This window comes from Myripristis murdjan, chromosome 20, assembly GCF_902150065.1.
Source record: "Myripristis murdjan chromosome 20, fMyrMur1.1, whole genome shotgun sequence".
Classification (NCBI taxonomy): domain Eukaryota; kingdom Metazoa; phylum Chordata; class Actinopteri; order Holocentriformes; family Holocentridae; genus Myripristis; species Myripristis murdjan.
Window position 1 is genome coordinate 16861682 of NC_043999.1, and position 14703 is coordinate 16876384.

General features: G+C 40.7%; 1 protein-coding gene across 1 annotated transcript in view; it reads right to left on the reverse strand.

Annotated features, from left to right (window-relative positions):
- The window catches only part of cntnap2a (contactin associated protein 2a), a 170015-nt gene that overhangs the window by 16531 nt on the left and 138781 nt on the right, over positions 1 to 14703 (reverse strand). Inside the window, exons 16-18 of the mRNA XM_030079602.1 lie at positions 12668 to 12907; positions 11480 to 11613; positions 1684 to 1777 (exon numbers count right to left, since the gene is read on the reverse strand). Coding sequence (XP_029935462.1) covers positions 1684 to 1777; positions 11480 to 11613; positions 12668 to 12907 — 468 coding nt within the window. The remainder of the gene's footprint in view (positions 1 to 1683; positions 1778 to 11479; positions 11614 to 12667; positions 12908 to 14703) is intronic.

The window sequence follows — 14703 nt, forward strand, 5'->3', positions numbered from 1 at the left end:
ATACTTTCAATCAAACTACAACAAGCCCTTCACCATTTGATAATCACTGAACAAGGGAGGCCTAAATAGACAGAACCTTATTGGCCATAATGATGGAAGACTTCAGTTGAAAAACAGCCGTTAAATGCGCAGGGTAATGCATTTTTACATTTTGATTTACAGTATAAATCCTCAGAGTCAGAAAAAAAAACAAGACTGATGTGCACAAATCAGACTTTAATCAGTTTCAGTATGTAATCAATATCTGTCCCTGTGTCTGCTTCCCCATTTCATTGCCAGGGAGTCTTGCAGGAAATGCGCTAGACAGGATGGTGCTGGCTGACTAATCTAAATACTTAATTAAATAACATACCCACAGTGTTTTGTTTTTTTTTAGCAAGCTGTTTTTATGTACTAGGCAAGGGCAAATAGACTGAATTAATTTGCACTGCATCTGAAAAGAAAATTCATATCAGTTTCCTTATAGGATAGCAGTAAATACAAGTAAATACAGGGAGGAAGGCAGAGTGAAGTCACAGTTTGAAATTGCATGAGGGAAATAATTTGGTTAGGACTGTAACAGACTTACTTAGGGAGCTAAATACAAATGTTTTCGACAGGCTATGCTGACATTTTCACTTTAGCTTAAGTGGTTACAGTGACCTTTAATCACAGGATGTGATGATGGAGCATTGCTCATGCAGTTGTAACTGGCATTAGTTAGTCTCAACAAAAATTAATGAGATCTGGATTTATTTTTAAAGTTTACAGTAAAGGTGGGGGTGTTACTTTGATAAGGCTGCAATCTACAGCTGACACACACACTCACACGCACACACAGGTGAGTGCATCTGATTCCCTGTCCTGCACCATGGTCCCTCTGTAGTCCTCTGGCTTTCTCTAGTGGACATAATGTGTCATTGCAACCTCCTCTTCACAACATTTCATGTACTGTATGTTGTCATGAGGACCTACATTTTTTTTTTTTATAATGCTCCAGTTTAGAGAGTAATCTGCAAGTCTTTCAGTGAGGGGGACTCAAAAGTACAAAGATAACCGAGCATAAGTTAACAGACTATAACCTTACTGTCCAGATATAGGTATGCATGTAGAGGAAAACCTAAAAACCTAAAGACATCATTTAGCCTGAAAAATACCATTACAAAATTCAGCATGCTTGTACATTCAGCAGTTTAATCCTGATCTACATCCACATCAAAAAGAATCAGCACCTCCCGACACTTTAAAAAGCCCACATTTTTTCCTTTGATCCATATAGATCCTCCCTCGCTGGCTGTTTGAGTTCCCTTGTGGAACAACCATGATCAAATTTATTCAGTTTTTCACCAGACCTGATTTGACATCTCATCATAAAGACTTATTTGATCATAAAAAAAGGTGGGAAAACCTTGCTTGGCCCTACCCAGACACTTTGACTCGTTGACTCCATGAGAGCTGGCCAGGGAAAACTTCCTCACAGAAACTATAATGATATGTTTATTTTATCTAAGATGAGTGGATTTAGTGTACACTCCACTATATCACTGCAACCCACTTGCCAGAATAAAATGTTTCCATTTTAACATTTCTGCAAACCAACGAATGCATTGAAATATCAGAACCAAAATATGTTACATATAAACACAAGGACGTATAGCCAAAGGGCTGTGAGCCAAAACGCTGCAGGTGAACTGACATACTCACCATATACTTTTCCCAAGAACAGTGTCTTGACGAGGTTGAAGTATGTGTCTGAGGCGTCTGGGAGGGTGTAACTGACTGGAGGATAATGATCCAACTGAGAGAGAGAGAGAGAGAGAGAGAGAGAGTGAGAGAGGGAGAGAGAGAGAGAAAGTATTTCAGGATTTGCATTTCAAAGCGTGGGCTTAAAAGGTCTGACCACAGCATTTTCAAAGACCCAATCGAAGGCCTGCATCAGCACATTAACTGGAGTACACAAGATGAAGAAGCAGAGATGGTAATTCATTGTTGTCAGGTGCAGAGACCACAGTTAAAAATGCATGATCACAGGATCTATGTCTCCCTCTTGTGGTTTTACAATGACATTCTAGCTCAGTCAAAGGGGGGCACCACTCAATTTCAGGGCTCTTCTTACATTATTCTCGCAATAAAGTAGCCAGCAACTAGAGAACATTGTGTTACATTTCAAATACAGTGGTCCCTCGCTATAGCGCGGTTCACCTTTCGCGGCCTTGCAGTTTCGCGGATTTTTTTAGTGCAATTTTGCATGCTTTTTTTTTTTTTTTTTTTTTTACAGCGCATTGTGTTCTGCGTCCTGATTGGCTAAGGGAGAGCCCGCGCATTGTGTTCTGCGTCCTGATTGGCTAAGGGACTGTAGACCATTGTCAATCAATCTCCTCCGTGCCATGTCTCCTGTACAGTACAGAATGTGTTCATTCTATAATACTGGACTTATTTTTCTACAAAGGTTTGAACTTTGAGAGCGTTTAAACAGGAGAGAAAAGTGAGAAAATGTTATGCCTGCCTGAGAAAAGTGTATAAAGTGTGTAGTGAGGGGTTTTACAGCCTTAAAACATCTATAATAATTGTAAAAAATAAAGCTGACTACTTCGCGGATTTCGCCTATTGCGGGTTATTTTTAGAACGTAACCCCGGCGATAAACGAGGGACCACTGTACTCATATTTACCATCCTTCCCAAATTATTCTTTATTCCAGGACTGATTTTTGGGAATGTGGTGAGTGGTGTTCTTTTTTGAAAAGCTGTACTCCTGTTCCAAATGCCAAGCAGTAGGTGTGTTACGTAAAAAGAAAAGATAAAAGAAAATACACCAAACTTGACCTGACTGGCCACTTCCTGTTAAAATACTGAAAATCCTGCTTTCCTCTAATAGCTGATTTTATTTTTGGTGCTCTCACACATCACACCAGGCCAAGGGACTGCAGACAACTTCTCATTTGGAAAGTTCTTAATTTAATTTTTTCCCCCTTCTTTTTTGTTTAGTCAAGCCGGTCGCTGATGGATGCAAACTGAAAAATGATCTTCCATAATGATCTTTGCAAACAGACAACGCTCTTGCTCTTCATTAGGACTAGATAAATGATCACACATAATTAACAAGATGCAATTTCCAAAGCCTGCAGTAGCTTCAAAGCTTTTCCTCAGAACGGAGAAAGAGCAAGCGGCGTATTTACCAAGAGCAACGTCAGTAGGGATGTGAGGAGAGGGGGTGAAGGAGGGAGGGAATACACAACTTTAATAACCCTGCAACATAATTAACTTGTTATTGCTGTTTCACTGAAATTTCTAATTAGCTTGAAGGCTGTAGCCCACGCTATTGAAGAGAATCATTTCAACCCAGCAAATTGCTTTCTGTGTGTTCCCTAAATATAAGGAACTCTCTCTTCCTCTGTCTTGCTCCCTCCATCTCCTTTCTTTTTCTGCGCTCTCTCTCTCTCTCTCTCTCTCCCTTGCTCTCTCAGCCAACAGGAGAGCTGTAGCGCAGCATGCGGCGGTATGCAGGATGCATACCAACGGCTCAGGCCTAAAGGGGGGAGCCTGATTGAAAACAGTGACTTTTGTTACCATGTATTTTACCGGAAATTTGTTCCATTGATGTGTCGAATTGCAGCTGTAGCCTGTTAACTGGAGGGTGGGCTGGCCTGATGCTGGAAGGGCTTGGGATTTGTGTGTGTGTGTGTGTGTGTGTGTGTGTCTATGTATGTATGTGTGTATGTGTGTGTGTGTGTGTTGGGAGAATTGTTATTGTTTATATTTGGATCACTAGAAGCCTCCCATACAGAAACCCCCTCATTCCAGCCCTCCAGGCACACAGTTTCTCTCTCTCTCTTTCTCTCTCGCGACACACAAACACACAACACACATACACACACACACACACACACACACACACACACACACACACTGCGTATTCTAATTTGATTCTTTCCAAAAGCCTGCTCTCAGTGGAGCTTTGTGTGGGTTTTGTTTTCCATGGTGACTGGGGGGTGGGATAATGGGGCACAATTAAATTGCATTCAGCTTATTTACTTTTATCTGAGAAAACAAATTGGCTGCACAGCCAGCGAGGGCAGTCTGAGTCTCTGAACCCCACGAAAAGGTCTACAGAGAAAGACAACCAAGGAGGAAACCTCATTTTTACCAAAGTTTGTCAATTACATCCACAGTTATTAGGATACTTTCCTTTCAAAATGCTCCATTTAGAAAACACAATTTCCTTTTTAAACAGTTTGTGCCTCTTAGATTACATAAAGCTTACATAAGCAATGTAAACAGGGGTTAAATAAAGAGGAAATTGCAGTGGGTGAAACCATTTCTCCAGCTGCTGAAACAAATAATGTAAGTTAGCCAAAGCAAAAATGGAATTCAAGAAAATGTGCACTGAAAGCTTTATAATGTTTGCAAGTGATGGCTCTATAACCTAGCAGCTATTTGAGGTAACACATGAAATATGAGTCCTGTTATATAACACATAAATATCAGACAACCGAAGTACAAGGGAAATGCTAGATTCCCTCCGTACTCTAGTGAACAACTTAACCTCAGTATTGATTGAACAGCTGAATTATTACCTTGTTCCACCACAGCTATAGTCCGCCATTCACACTCCCACCACCACCACAGCAATTATCACTAGGCAACTGGGTGTTTTTAAAAAGAAGACTCATCATAGGACATCCTCGTTATTTGTTAGGATATGATTCAATAATAACTGACGTGACATGCACCGAGAGAGGAGAGGAGAGGGGAAATGCAATATTTGGGAGGGGAGAAGAGGAAAGTATGCAGAAGCAGATGAGAGGGAGGAGACAAGACGAGACATCTGACGCCTCAAGGGACTCCTCTTGCTTTCATCTTGTGCGAGGTTAAAGGAACAGTTCACCCAAAAATAAAAACTGGGTCATTATCTACTCACCCTCATGCTAGACACAACACTGGTATATTCACATAGGACACAGGTAGCTCTGCTCAACCTGTTCTACATGAACCAAAGGCTGAAAGGTTTTTTTAGAGCTCCAAAAATGGCAAAAAAAAAAAAAAAAAAAAAAAGCCCTAAAATTATTCCAAACAACATAATTCAAGTTTTCTTTGGTCAACCTAGAGGGTGATTAGTTAGATATTAGACATTTAGATCCACTGAAAACTTGGCTGTGGTGCTTAAAGTCCTCAAATCCTTTACCTGAGAAAAAGTAGCAATAACATGATGGGAAAAAAAACTCCAGTACTCCAGCTTTCAAAATACTGGAAATAATCTTATTACAATTTTTGGCCTTTATGGAGTTCTACAGAACCAGAACCTGTTATTTTAGAGAAGGCAGATACACAACAGCGCTAACAAACCTGCTGTGTGTTACATGCAAACTTCACTGGTATTTCAACTGACTTTTGTGTGAACTATTCCTTTAAAAGAATGAGCAAACTAGAGATGAAAAGGGATGAAGAGAGGGGAGGGGGAAAGGAGGGGTTGCGTAGTGATTTTGATGTAATCCTGGTAACTCTTTGACAGACTCACAGACTGTTCAAACAGCAAACACTTGATTTTTGTACTGCTCTCTATATCTCGGGTGCACATTTCTGTGGATTTTTTTGTGCACCTGCATTCATCTTGTGTGTTTATGCGCTGCTGGTAGAGAGTGTGTTCATATGTTTGCACACACAGATGTGCATGTGCTTGTGTACATGTGTGCCTCGAACTTAACCTCAGGGCAACTGAGGAGGTAGGAAATGTTTTACTCATCAAAGCAATCTTTGTTATCATACTTTCACCTGCTCCTATCTGTAGACATCATCTTTTTGCTTTCACTCCCCTCCCCGGCTCTGTCTCTCGTCTCTTTCTTCTCTTCTCCAAATCTCTCTGTTGCTCCCTTTTCTCTCAGATTCCAATTACCACACGCCCACTAGTCTTCCCACTTGTTCTCTGCAGAGTCTTTAAAGTTTAAACAGTAGCTTGTCTAAATGCCCAAAAGATTCTCAGCCCTGATAGTAGAGAAGAGGTATAAAGGAGGAGAGGAGAGACTTTCGGAGCCTCAGGTAAATTCTATCCTTTCTCTTTCACCTTATAAATTCAACTTGATCCGCTGGCAGGCCCACCAGCGTAGCTGACTTACTTTGCACCTGTCTCCCGTCTTTGAATCTCACTTAGATCATGATTCATGATATCTTGTGGCAATCAGGGAATAAAAAACATGAGGAGTTGGTGACATTCTACATTTCAAACACTGAAGTCAAGGCATCCTATAACCAAAAGAACCACAGCATTCAGTATACTTAGGTTCAGTGTTAAAGTAGCCACTCTAGATTTTATCCTGGGGCTATTTAAATTGAGCACTTAAAAACAGCCAACTGAATGCTTTAGCACTTGAGTTCTACATTTAAAAAGGTTCACATTCTGTTAGGCCTCGTATGTGTTGCTGGATTACAGTGCAGAGAGTAAGTGAGAATATGAGTGGCTATTGGTTATATGACAGAGAGGGCCCTCTCAGACACAAGTCAACTAGCATTTAAGACGCAATTGTGACTCCATATAATTTGGGAAAACATGTAAATAAAGTTGCCAAATGGTAAAGTGGGCTGAAGTGATGTCACTCAATGCCCAGTCTTACTGGCGTGGACTTTCACAAAGCTATGATGTTGTGCTTTTTCGCATGGAGCTGGCAGACAGACAACGCCTCTTGATAAAAAAAATCATCACACATTCAGATTCATGGTTCAGCCTCTAGTGGTATACAGCTTCACAAGAGGGTCATGGCATTTTCACTGGGACAAAAGCGTATATTTTGAAGGAGAGAAGAGTAGGGGACTGAGTATCACATTTGAATGTTCACCAAACAGATTTACACATGACATAACTTGTTGATTCACCTTCATCCATAGCTAAAAATATGGGACTTACAGTTACTGTAGAGCTGTTAGTTACAGATACCATAGTGTGTTTCTCTACTGTACAACAATTTGATATCAAAAGAGCAACACTGGAATGCTGGGTGTAATTTTGCTTGCAGCAGCAGAAAACTGCCCAAGATATTTCATGACTGACACTGCAGGAGACTTGTATATTACTAATTAGCCTACTATAAACATTTATACAGCCTATAAAATAAAAGATAAAGATGGGCAATAGGTTTACATCAATTACATGTATCATTCAGGCAATAAAACTGCCAGTCAGGAAGTATTTAATTCCGCAAACACCACATAGGCCTTGTAGAGTAGAGGCTTATTGATAAAGTGAAACCAAATTCATTGGTTTGGGTGTTTTTACAAGAAAGAAAGGACTTCGCTAAGTTGTCTAAGCCAAATAGGTCTGCAGAAGTAAGTGCTAACTGGTCCCTGTTGTGGTGTCAAGGCTGTTTCTGATATTAAAAACAGCAGCTTAATGTTCATTTGTTAGACTGGCTGTGTTGCTGTCAGCTCAGTGTATCACAGGCAGAATTTACTGATGCCAATTTACGCCATGAGACTTCACTTTTTGCTTCAGAGCTGCTGGACTCTGCTACTGGAGCAAAGTGTTAAAATGTATTCTTATTCAAGTGGATGTTTTTTTCTCTTGTTCATGTGGATGCTCTAGGCAATGTTTGACGCCCTGGGCAACCACCCTTGTTGCTTATACCTAGAAGCAGCTGCGTCTAACTTATTCCTACTGTATTTCCTCCCAGGTCTTGCTCCTGTCCTCCATGCTGTCCTCCTCCTGGAAACAATACCATTGCTTGCACTTTCCACGGTGCGGCAGTGAACGACAGTTGGTAGTTAACCAAGACAGGTAAAAGTACAACTGTGAAGCTACTGAAAAAAGACAAAAAAGGACAGACAGATGAAGGGTTGTGCTAGTTATTTGCAGTACACCTTTATTAAGCCTATATGCTGTCTGTTGACGTGGCAGTATCTCACATGTGCTTTCAATACTTTGACATCAGTGTTTCCAACAGGATTTCAGGGTACGAACCACCACGCTCACCCAGATACTGCCCTGTTTGTTTCCTATATGTTTACATTTTGGCTTATATTGTTGTCATTTTTTCACAGTATCATCAAATTTTATACATACATAACGTCTGGATTCTAAGGAAGACACAGCAGTCATCTTTTTATTTTAACTGCATGGCAAAGGATATAAAATTTTTTGGCAATGTGAACAGCGGATGCATTTGTTGACTGTGGATGCTGCCCTAATACATTATGAAGGGTGGATGGGTCGGTGAGCAGCAGGAATCTGGCTGCTAATCAGGGTGGTGAAGTTGTCAATAGATGTGTTACGCTATTTTAACTCAAGTTTAGATAAGAGGTTACATTCAGTGTGACTTGAAAGGCTAAGTAGTTGCTGTTGCAGGAAAGCTGATAAGCTCTTTGTTACTTTAGTGGGTCAGCTGGGACCTTGGTGAGCTGCTACAGCATTAACATGATGTGGGAAATGTGCATGCACGTCTGCTGGTATGCATGTCTGTGTGTAAATGTATCCTATCAGTGGCATGTGGATGCTTGGATGCAGGTTTCTGTGTTTGTTTGTACCTTGAACACAGCCTCAAGGTGGTAGGGCAAAACGGAAAAACTTTATTCATCAAAGCTATCTTTGTTGGCACACCTTCTGGGTCTGCTTTACATGCTCTATCTATAAACCTCATCTATCTTCCATCTCTCTCCTCCTTCCCCAGAGTTCCTCTCCCTGATCGTTTTTTTTTTTCTTAAATCCCAATTATCACATATCCACTAGTGTTCTACTTAATTCTCGGAAGACTCTTTAAGGTTTAAGCGCTAAATGTATCATCTGAGGACAAAACAACATTCTCAGTCTGCTTGTTTAGAGTTGCCTGGAGCACACATGGATGAGCAGCAGTGGTAAACTAGGATGAAGATGCACTTCAGAGTTAATAGTTCAATCACACACCAAACAGTGCGGCAAACATCGATACTGTCAACCCAGACATGAGCGAGCTGTGATCAACCAGTGGGAATCACAATTCCCAGGGCGTGGGTATGTGTGTGTGTGCATGTGTGTGATGGCCAAAGTCTATAACAGTTGCTCCAATCACTTTCTATGCCAATAAAAAGGATGTCTTATGTTGTAGTGCTCCCACTGGGGTGATCAGCAGCTGTAGGATGCGATTTGCCCAGGAAATGAGACGCATTCCCATTGGACATTTGAATTTAATTCGTTTGCTGTCAGAATTCTTCACTATAGTGCACGAATGCAGGTGATGAGATTCCAGTATTGATGGGGCCATTGCTCTGCGTTAATGCAATGAGAGAGAGAAAGTGAGAGAGAGACTTATGTGACAATACAATATGCAGTGACCAACACCTCATTGCACCTTGATGAAAGCTACAGTAAACAGGTTTTATATGGGCCTGTTATTATTAAAAGGCAGGAGAGTGACAGCCTCAGCACTATAGTCAAGATTAGAAAAAGCATGCGGTATGGTCTATTACACATCATATCCAATCTGCACTTACACAACTCCATCGTTCCTTTTAATTTCCCAGCCCCTCCTGCTTGTGGGTTAGCTCAGGGCGATGCAAGAGGACAAAGCCATAGTTTCAGGACTATACCTGACACATACATATGTGTACAGGTCCAAGCCTAACAGCTGCTGCAACCCTATTAAGACATATAGTCAGTGGACAAAGCATGTGGGTGGAGCAAGGAAGGAATCCAACCTGCCGCCTTGCGCATCATGGTAAAGATGTACCTGAGAGCCCAGCAGGAGGAGTGCGACAAGCACAAATCAGTTCTATTTTTTTCTTTTTTTCCTCTTTCTTTTAGTTTTCATAGTTCAAGTTTTAGTTTTCTTTGGAACTTTCCTTCTTGCTTTTTGACATATTTAAAAAAAAAAAATGCTTCTGAATCTCTGATCCAATCTCTGATCTGTGAAAGACACACAAGCATCAATGGACTCTGACGTGGATATACCATCAACTATCAAACCTCTGAACAAAGAGTCTTAGCCAAAGATTGACTCCTCTATGGCTTCACTGTCAAGTGAGCTTCACAAGAAGATGGATAATCTTTCAGCTGAACTGCATACTGACAGTTGTTTCAGCTATCAGAGCAAACTTGTAGAATGGGTGTTATCACTTTCTGCCCTATTGTTCTAGTTTTCTTGCCATGTAATTTTTTGTCTCTCCTTTTATCATCAGTCTTTTTCTCTGCTGCCTATCTGCTTTCATGAATTGTTTTTCTACCCTGTAAACAAGGCACACCCGTTAAAGAGAGCTCTCTTGTATATAGATAAAGGTTGGCATACTTACAGTCTCAACTGCTTACTTAAATATGGATTACCAAATATGAAACATAAGTTTCCCATGCAGATGAGTATGTAGAAATATTGGCATGTATAAACGTATTTGCTCTATACTGTACAAAGCACATGCATAAGCAAAGTATGTATAAACCATGTTAGCCAGTTAAATATAAAAGTATCAACATGCATATGGTATGAAATAGAGGAACCATCATAACAATGTAAATGTAAACATATCGGTGTGAAACCCATGAAGCAGATTTGTAAATGAACAGGAACACACATAATGTGCAAATGAGCATCGTATTTACAAAAGAGGTCCTGCATTTGCACAGAAAGTGCTGACTAGATGTACACAGAAAAAAAAAAAAAAAAAACTTGGCAGATGACAGTGTAATGTACCATTTAGTGAGCTTTCTGGTGCATGTGACTTTTTTTTTTTTTTTGGGAGGGGGGGGGGGGGGGGCAAACTCCACCCATTTGGCACTGATGCAGTCAAACCTTAAAACACAAATATAGTTTGATCCAGGTCTGTATGCAGGCACTAACTTGGTTTTACAAGGTGGCTGCCATCACTTCTGATTCCTTCTTAAACTGCTGCCTGCTGCCAAGTCTAAGTATCTTAGCCCAGAACGAAGTCTGTAATGGGTTAGCTCAGTCCAAACTTGACAGGAAGCTGCTGACTGAGGCCTGGTTGTATTGATCTGCACTAAGCTGTTCAGCTGCACAAAACTCAAAAGCACATAAGCAAACACCACCCATCCACCAATCCACACACACACACACACACAAATACATATGGAGATGCATACATACAGTCACATGCATGCACATATACTGCCATTATACAAATAACTTACAATCCATTACAATCACACAAAAATGCACAAATACAATTACACACACGTAAACACACACAGAGATCGATGCAGACTCTGGCTGTCTACTGGAAGTGGATTAACAATAGCAGAGGGCAGGCAACTTCATCCCATAAAGACAGAATGGGACACAGCGCCCTGACTCATTACAAACCACCTCGCTAACTCTGGCTGTGACAGAGTGTGTGTTATAGCGGCTGAGAATGTGATTATGTGTGTATTTCGGTGTGTGTATATGCGTATGTGGATGGCAGTGCTGACCCTTGCACTCATTCATATCGATTGCCTCTAACTGCGGAGCTCAGGTTTGTGGTTTATTTCTGCCCTTAGTGAGACATTCAGCTAAACACCTTAATGTGTGTGTGTGTGGGTGTGTGTTTGTACCTGGATGCTGATGCTCCTGTTGACACGGGTCATGTTGATGCTGTGTGGCTGTCCGTTGGCGAGGTTACGCTGGTCCACATCTATAGAAAACGGCTCCTTGAGGCCTCCCAGGTTGTACCGCACCTGCAGTGAACCTGAAAAGGGCCAGAGCAGTGGTAGTACAAGTCTCTGTATGCATGTTTGTTAAAAAGCTCAGCCTCTCATTATGCCCAACACCTCCTCTGTGTTTCTCTAAAATCATTATAAAGCATAGCCCCTTGTGGCTTCTTTTAGTTACAAGATAAATAATGCAAATGTTCAATATTTTAAATTTTTTTTATTTAAAGGAGTAATAAATAAATGCTAATGTTAATTTATAATATATCTCTTGAACAGTGGCTAAATAGCATGGTTGCTGAGCAACAATCAGTAGGGGTACGAAAATTATGTTAAGAAGTCACATCTAAGAAAAGTTTACTGGGAGTTTTACCACAACTTCAAAAGTGTCTGAACACAACTGAAGACCAAAACAATCCATTTTCTAAGATTTGCTTTGTTTCAGCAACAGCCTGTCACATACTGACTCATTAACATACAGTGACACCTGGAAGCTGCAGCTACAGTCTTCTGGTGGAACAGCAATAGTTGTCAAGAGTTATCAAGAGTTTTGCTCAAGAGAACTGGAGAGCTATTCATGGGCCAAAAAGGAAATCATAACTTCTCCAATTTCCAGTTTCCACTCAGTCAAAATACATCTTCCAATCACATCTCATGAAAAAACAAAAAAACAAAACATTCTCTAAACCTCAACTACTATACTGCGCACTCTTTTTGTTTTGATATTATGCTTGAGATAGGCTGTTCGCTGTATACCCAGACATAAAGGAAGAGCACTGATAACGAGTACCCTCGTTATCAATGCAAATGAAGAGATTTTTTTCCCCAGAGTGATAAATCCAAATCTGAAAATAGTGACACTGACTCTTGAACACTGATAAAAAGCACAAAATTATGACAAATGTCATACATTATCAAGCACACAACAGTTATAGTATAAAACCGATGTAATTGATAATCTAGTATTGAACTCTAATGTGTATATATATATATATAACCTAGAAGAGTTGAACTCTTCACGGTTTTATCTGCATGCATTTATAGCATGTGTACGCATGTGTGTGTATCTGTGTGTGTGTAAGTGTAACTGACCATTCTGCCTTAACACCACAGCCAGATAGTCCTGCGTCTTGGAGCTGACATACATCAGAATAGCTGGTGCATTGGACGTGCTGAAGCTGAAGGCCACTTCCTCCTTTGTTAGATTCATTTCCTGTGGGGTCAGAGGGTGTGACAGGATCCGCGCGTCCTTATTGGCTCCCGCTGCTGCTGCTGCTTCAGGCAGGAAATTGTACTTGACTAGTGTTCCTGCCTCGAAGAAACCCCCAACATCTGAATGACAAGAGAGGACAAATGCATAATGTATACATAAGCACACACACGCACATGCACACAAACAAAAATAAATATTAGTCACGTATTTGTTTACACCACAAACACTTGAACAACCATGTCTGCCAGAGCTATGCAAATCACATCAGCTGCATCTAAGCGTTGAAAAGACTCCCACCACCATAAAGCAGCTGCAGGGAAACACACACAAACACACACATGGGTAGACACAACCAGGTAGACGTATTATATGGCCACAGAGAAATAAGCGCACACATAAATATGGCTGTGTTCGGGAGGCGTGGTAAAGTGGGTGTTAAATTGCAGTGCACCGGCATCTGAAATAAAACAATACATTGCTTAGCAGGACATTAGCAGGCCTAATGACATATTCCAGCCATCCCAAAAGGCTTATTGATTGTCTTAATCGAGTGTTGAGAGGGGAGAGCTTATTTATACACACTTCTGTTATGGCGTGTGAGTGGGTGTGTGTGTGTGTGTATTTGCCTGTGTACATGCATGCATCCAGGCCATGTATGTGTCACACAGATTCAATTACAAAGGAGATAAAAGCCGAACTGCGCATAAAATTAAAGAGAATGGTTACATTGCAACCAATGGGCACCGGGTATAGTGTGTATGTGTGTGTATGTATGTGTATGTGTGTGGGTGTGTATGGTGGTGGGGTTGCGTGTGCACATGTGCGTGTGTGTGTAAATGCCATGGACTATGCCTCTTGCATGTTTAATTCCCTCAGTGGGAGCAGAGAAAATGTGTAACTACATCCCTTACGAGTGTAGCATACTAATTGAACACATTTGTGCATCTTATTTAAAAGCTTCACTTCATCCAGCATCTCCCACCAGATATTGTACAATGAATACTTCAAGCTACATTACTTGCATTTAATACAAGGCCTATTCCTAGAAAATGGCCAAATCTGTGCTATTGATGTGCTGTACTAAAACCAGCAAACCCTCTTCATTCAGCTGCACCTCAATTTTCTCCTCTATTCTGACACACAATGCTCTAGCTTCAAGCACTGACTGGACGACTGGAGGCGCCTATTTTATCAATTGTTCTGTGTTAACCAGAGAGTTTTTCAATAGCCTGTTTCTCCCTCTCTTGTTTTCGGATGCTGCAAGGCTGTTTATGGATGTGCTTTTCTTTCTTTCTTTCTTTCTTTTTTTTTTTGGTTGCCTAGATTCATGCTGCTAGGTATTAGGTTTTCCAGAGTTGAAATTTTTCAATATTTTGTCGCTGCCAGCAGGATGGACAGCTGCTCCACTGATTAAATCAACTGAAAAGTGCACAGTTCAATCGAAGCATGGTATAGCCATCAGACTAGCAAACAAATACATAACAAAAACTTATATATGCCTATCTTAAAAGAACACCTAAACCGAGGTCCAATATGGCTGGAAAAAATATATAAGTAAATAACTGAACACACTCGCATAGTACCAGAAAACTGATATCAGACTGCTGTAATTCTTAACGTGAGAACCGTTTAGATTGAAAAGACATAAAATGTGGAATAAGCACATAATTTGAGGGTTGTCTGCCTGAGATTTTGCAACTAAATGTCCTCACTTTGATTGACCCTCTTCAATTTTGCATAATGCACATTTAACTCCTTGTTATTTTAGATCTTGTGACCTGGCTAATCATCTGACATTAAAACCCGTATACTAAGAATCTTACAGTAACACAAAGATTGTTCAAGCACATCAAAGCCAGATATTCTGCTCAGGTCAATATGTGCTACAGTATAGCATGGGATCTTTCTCTGTGCA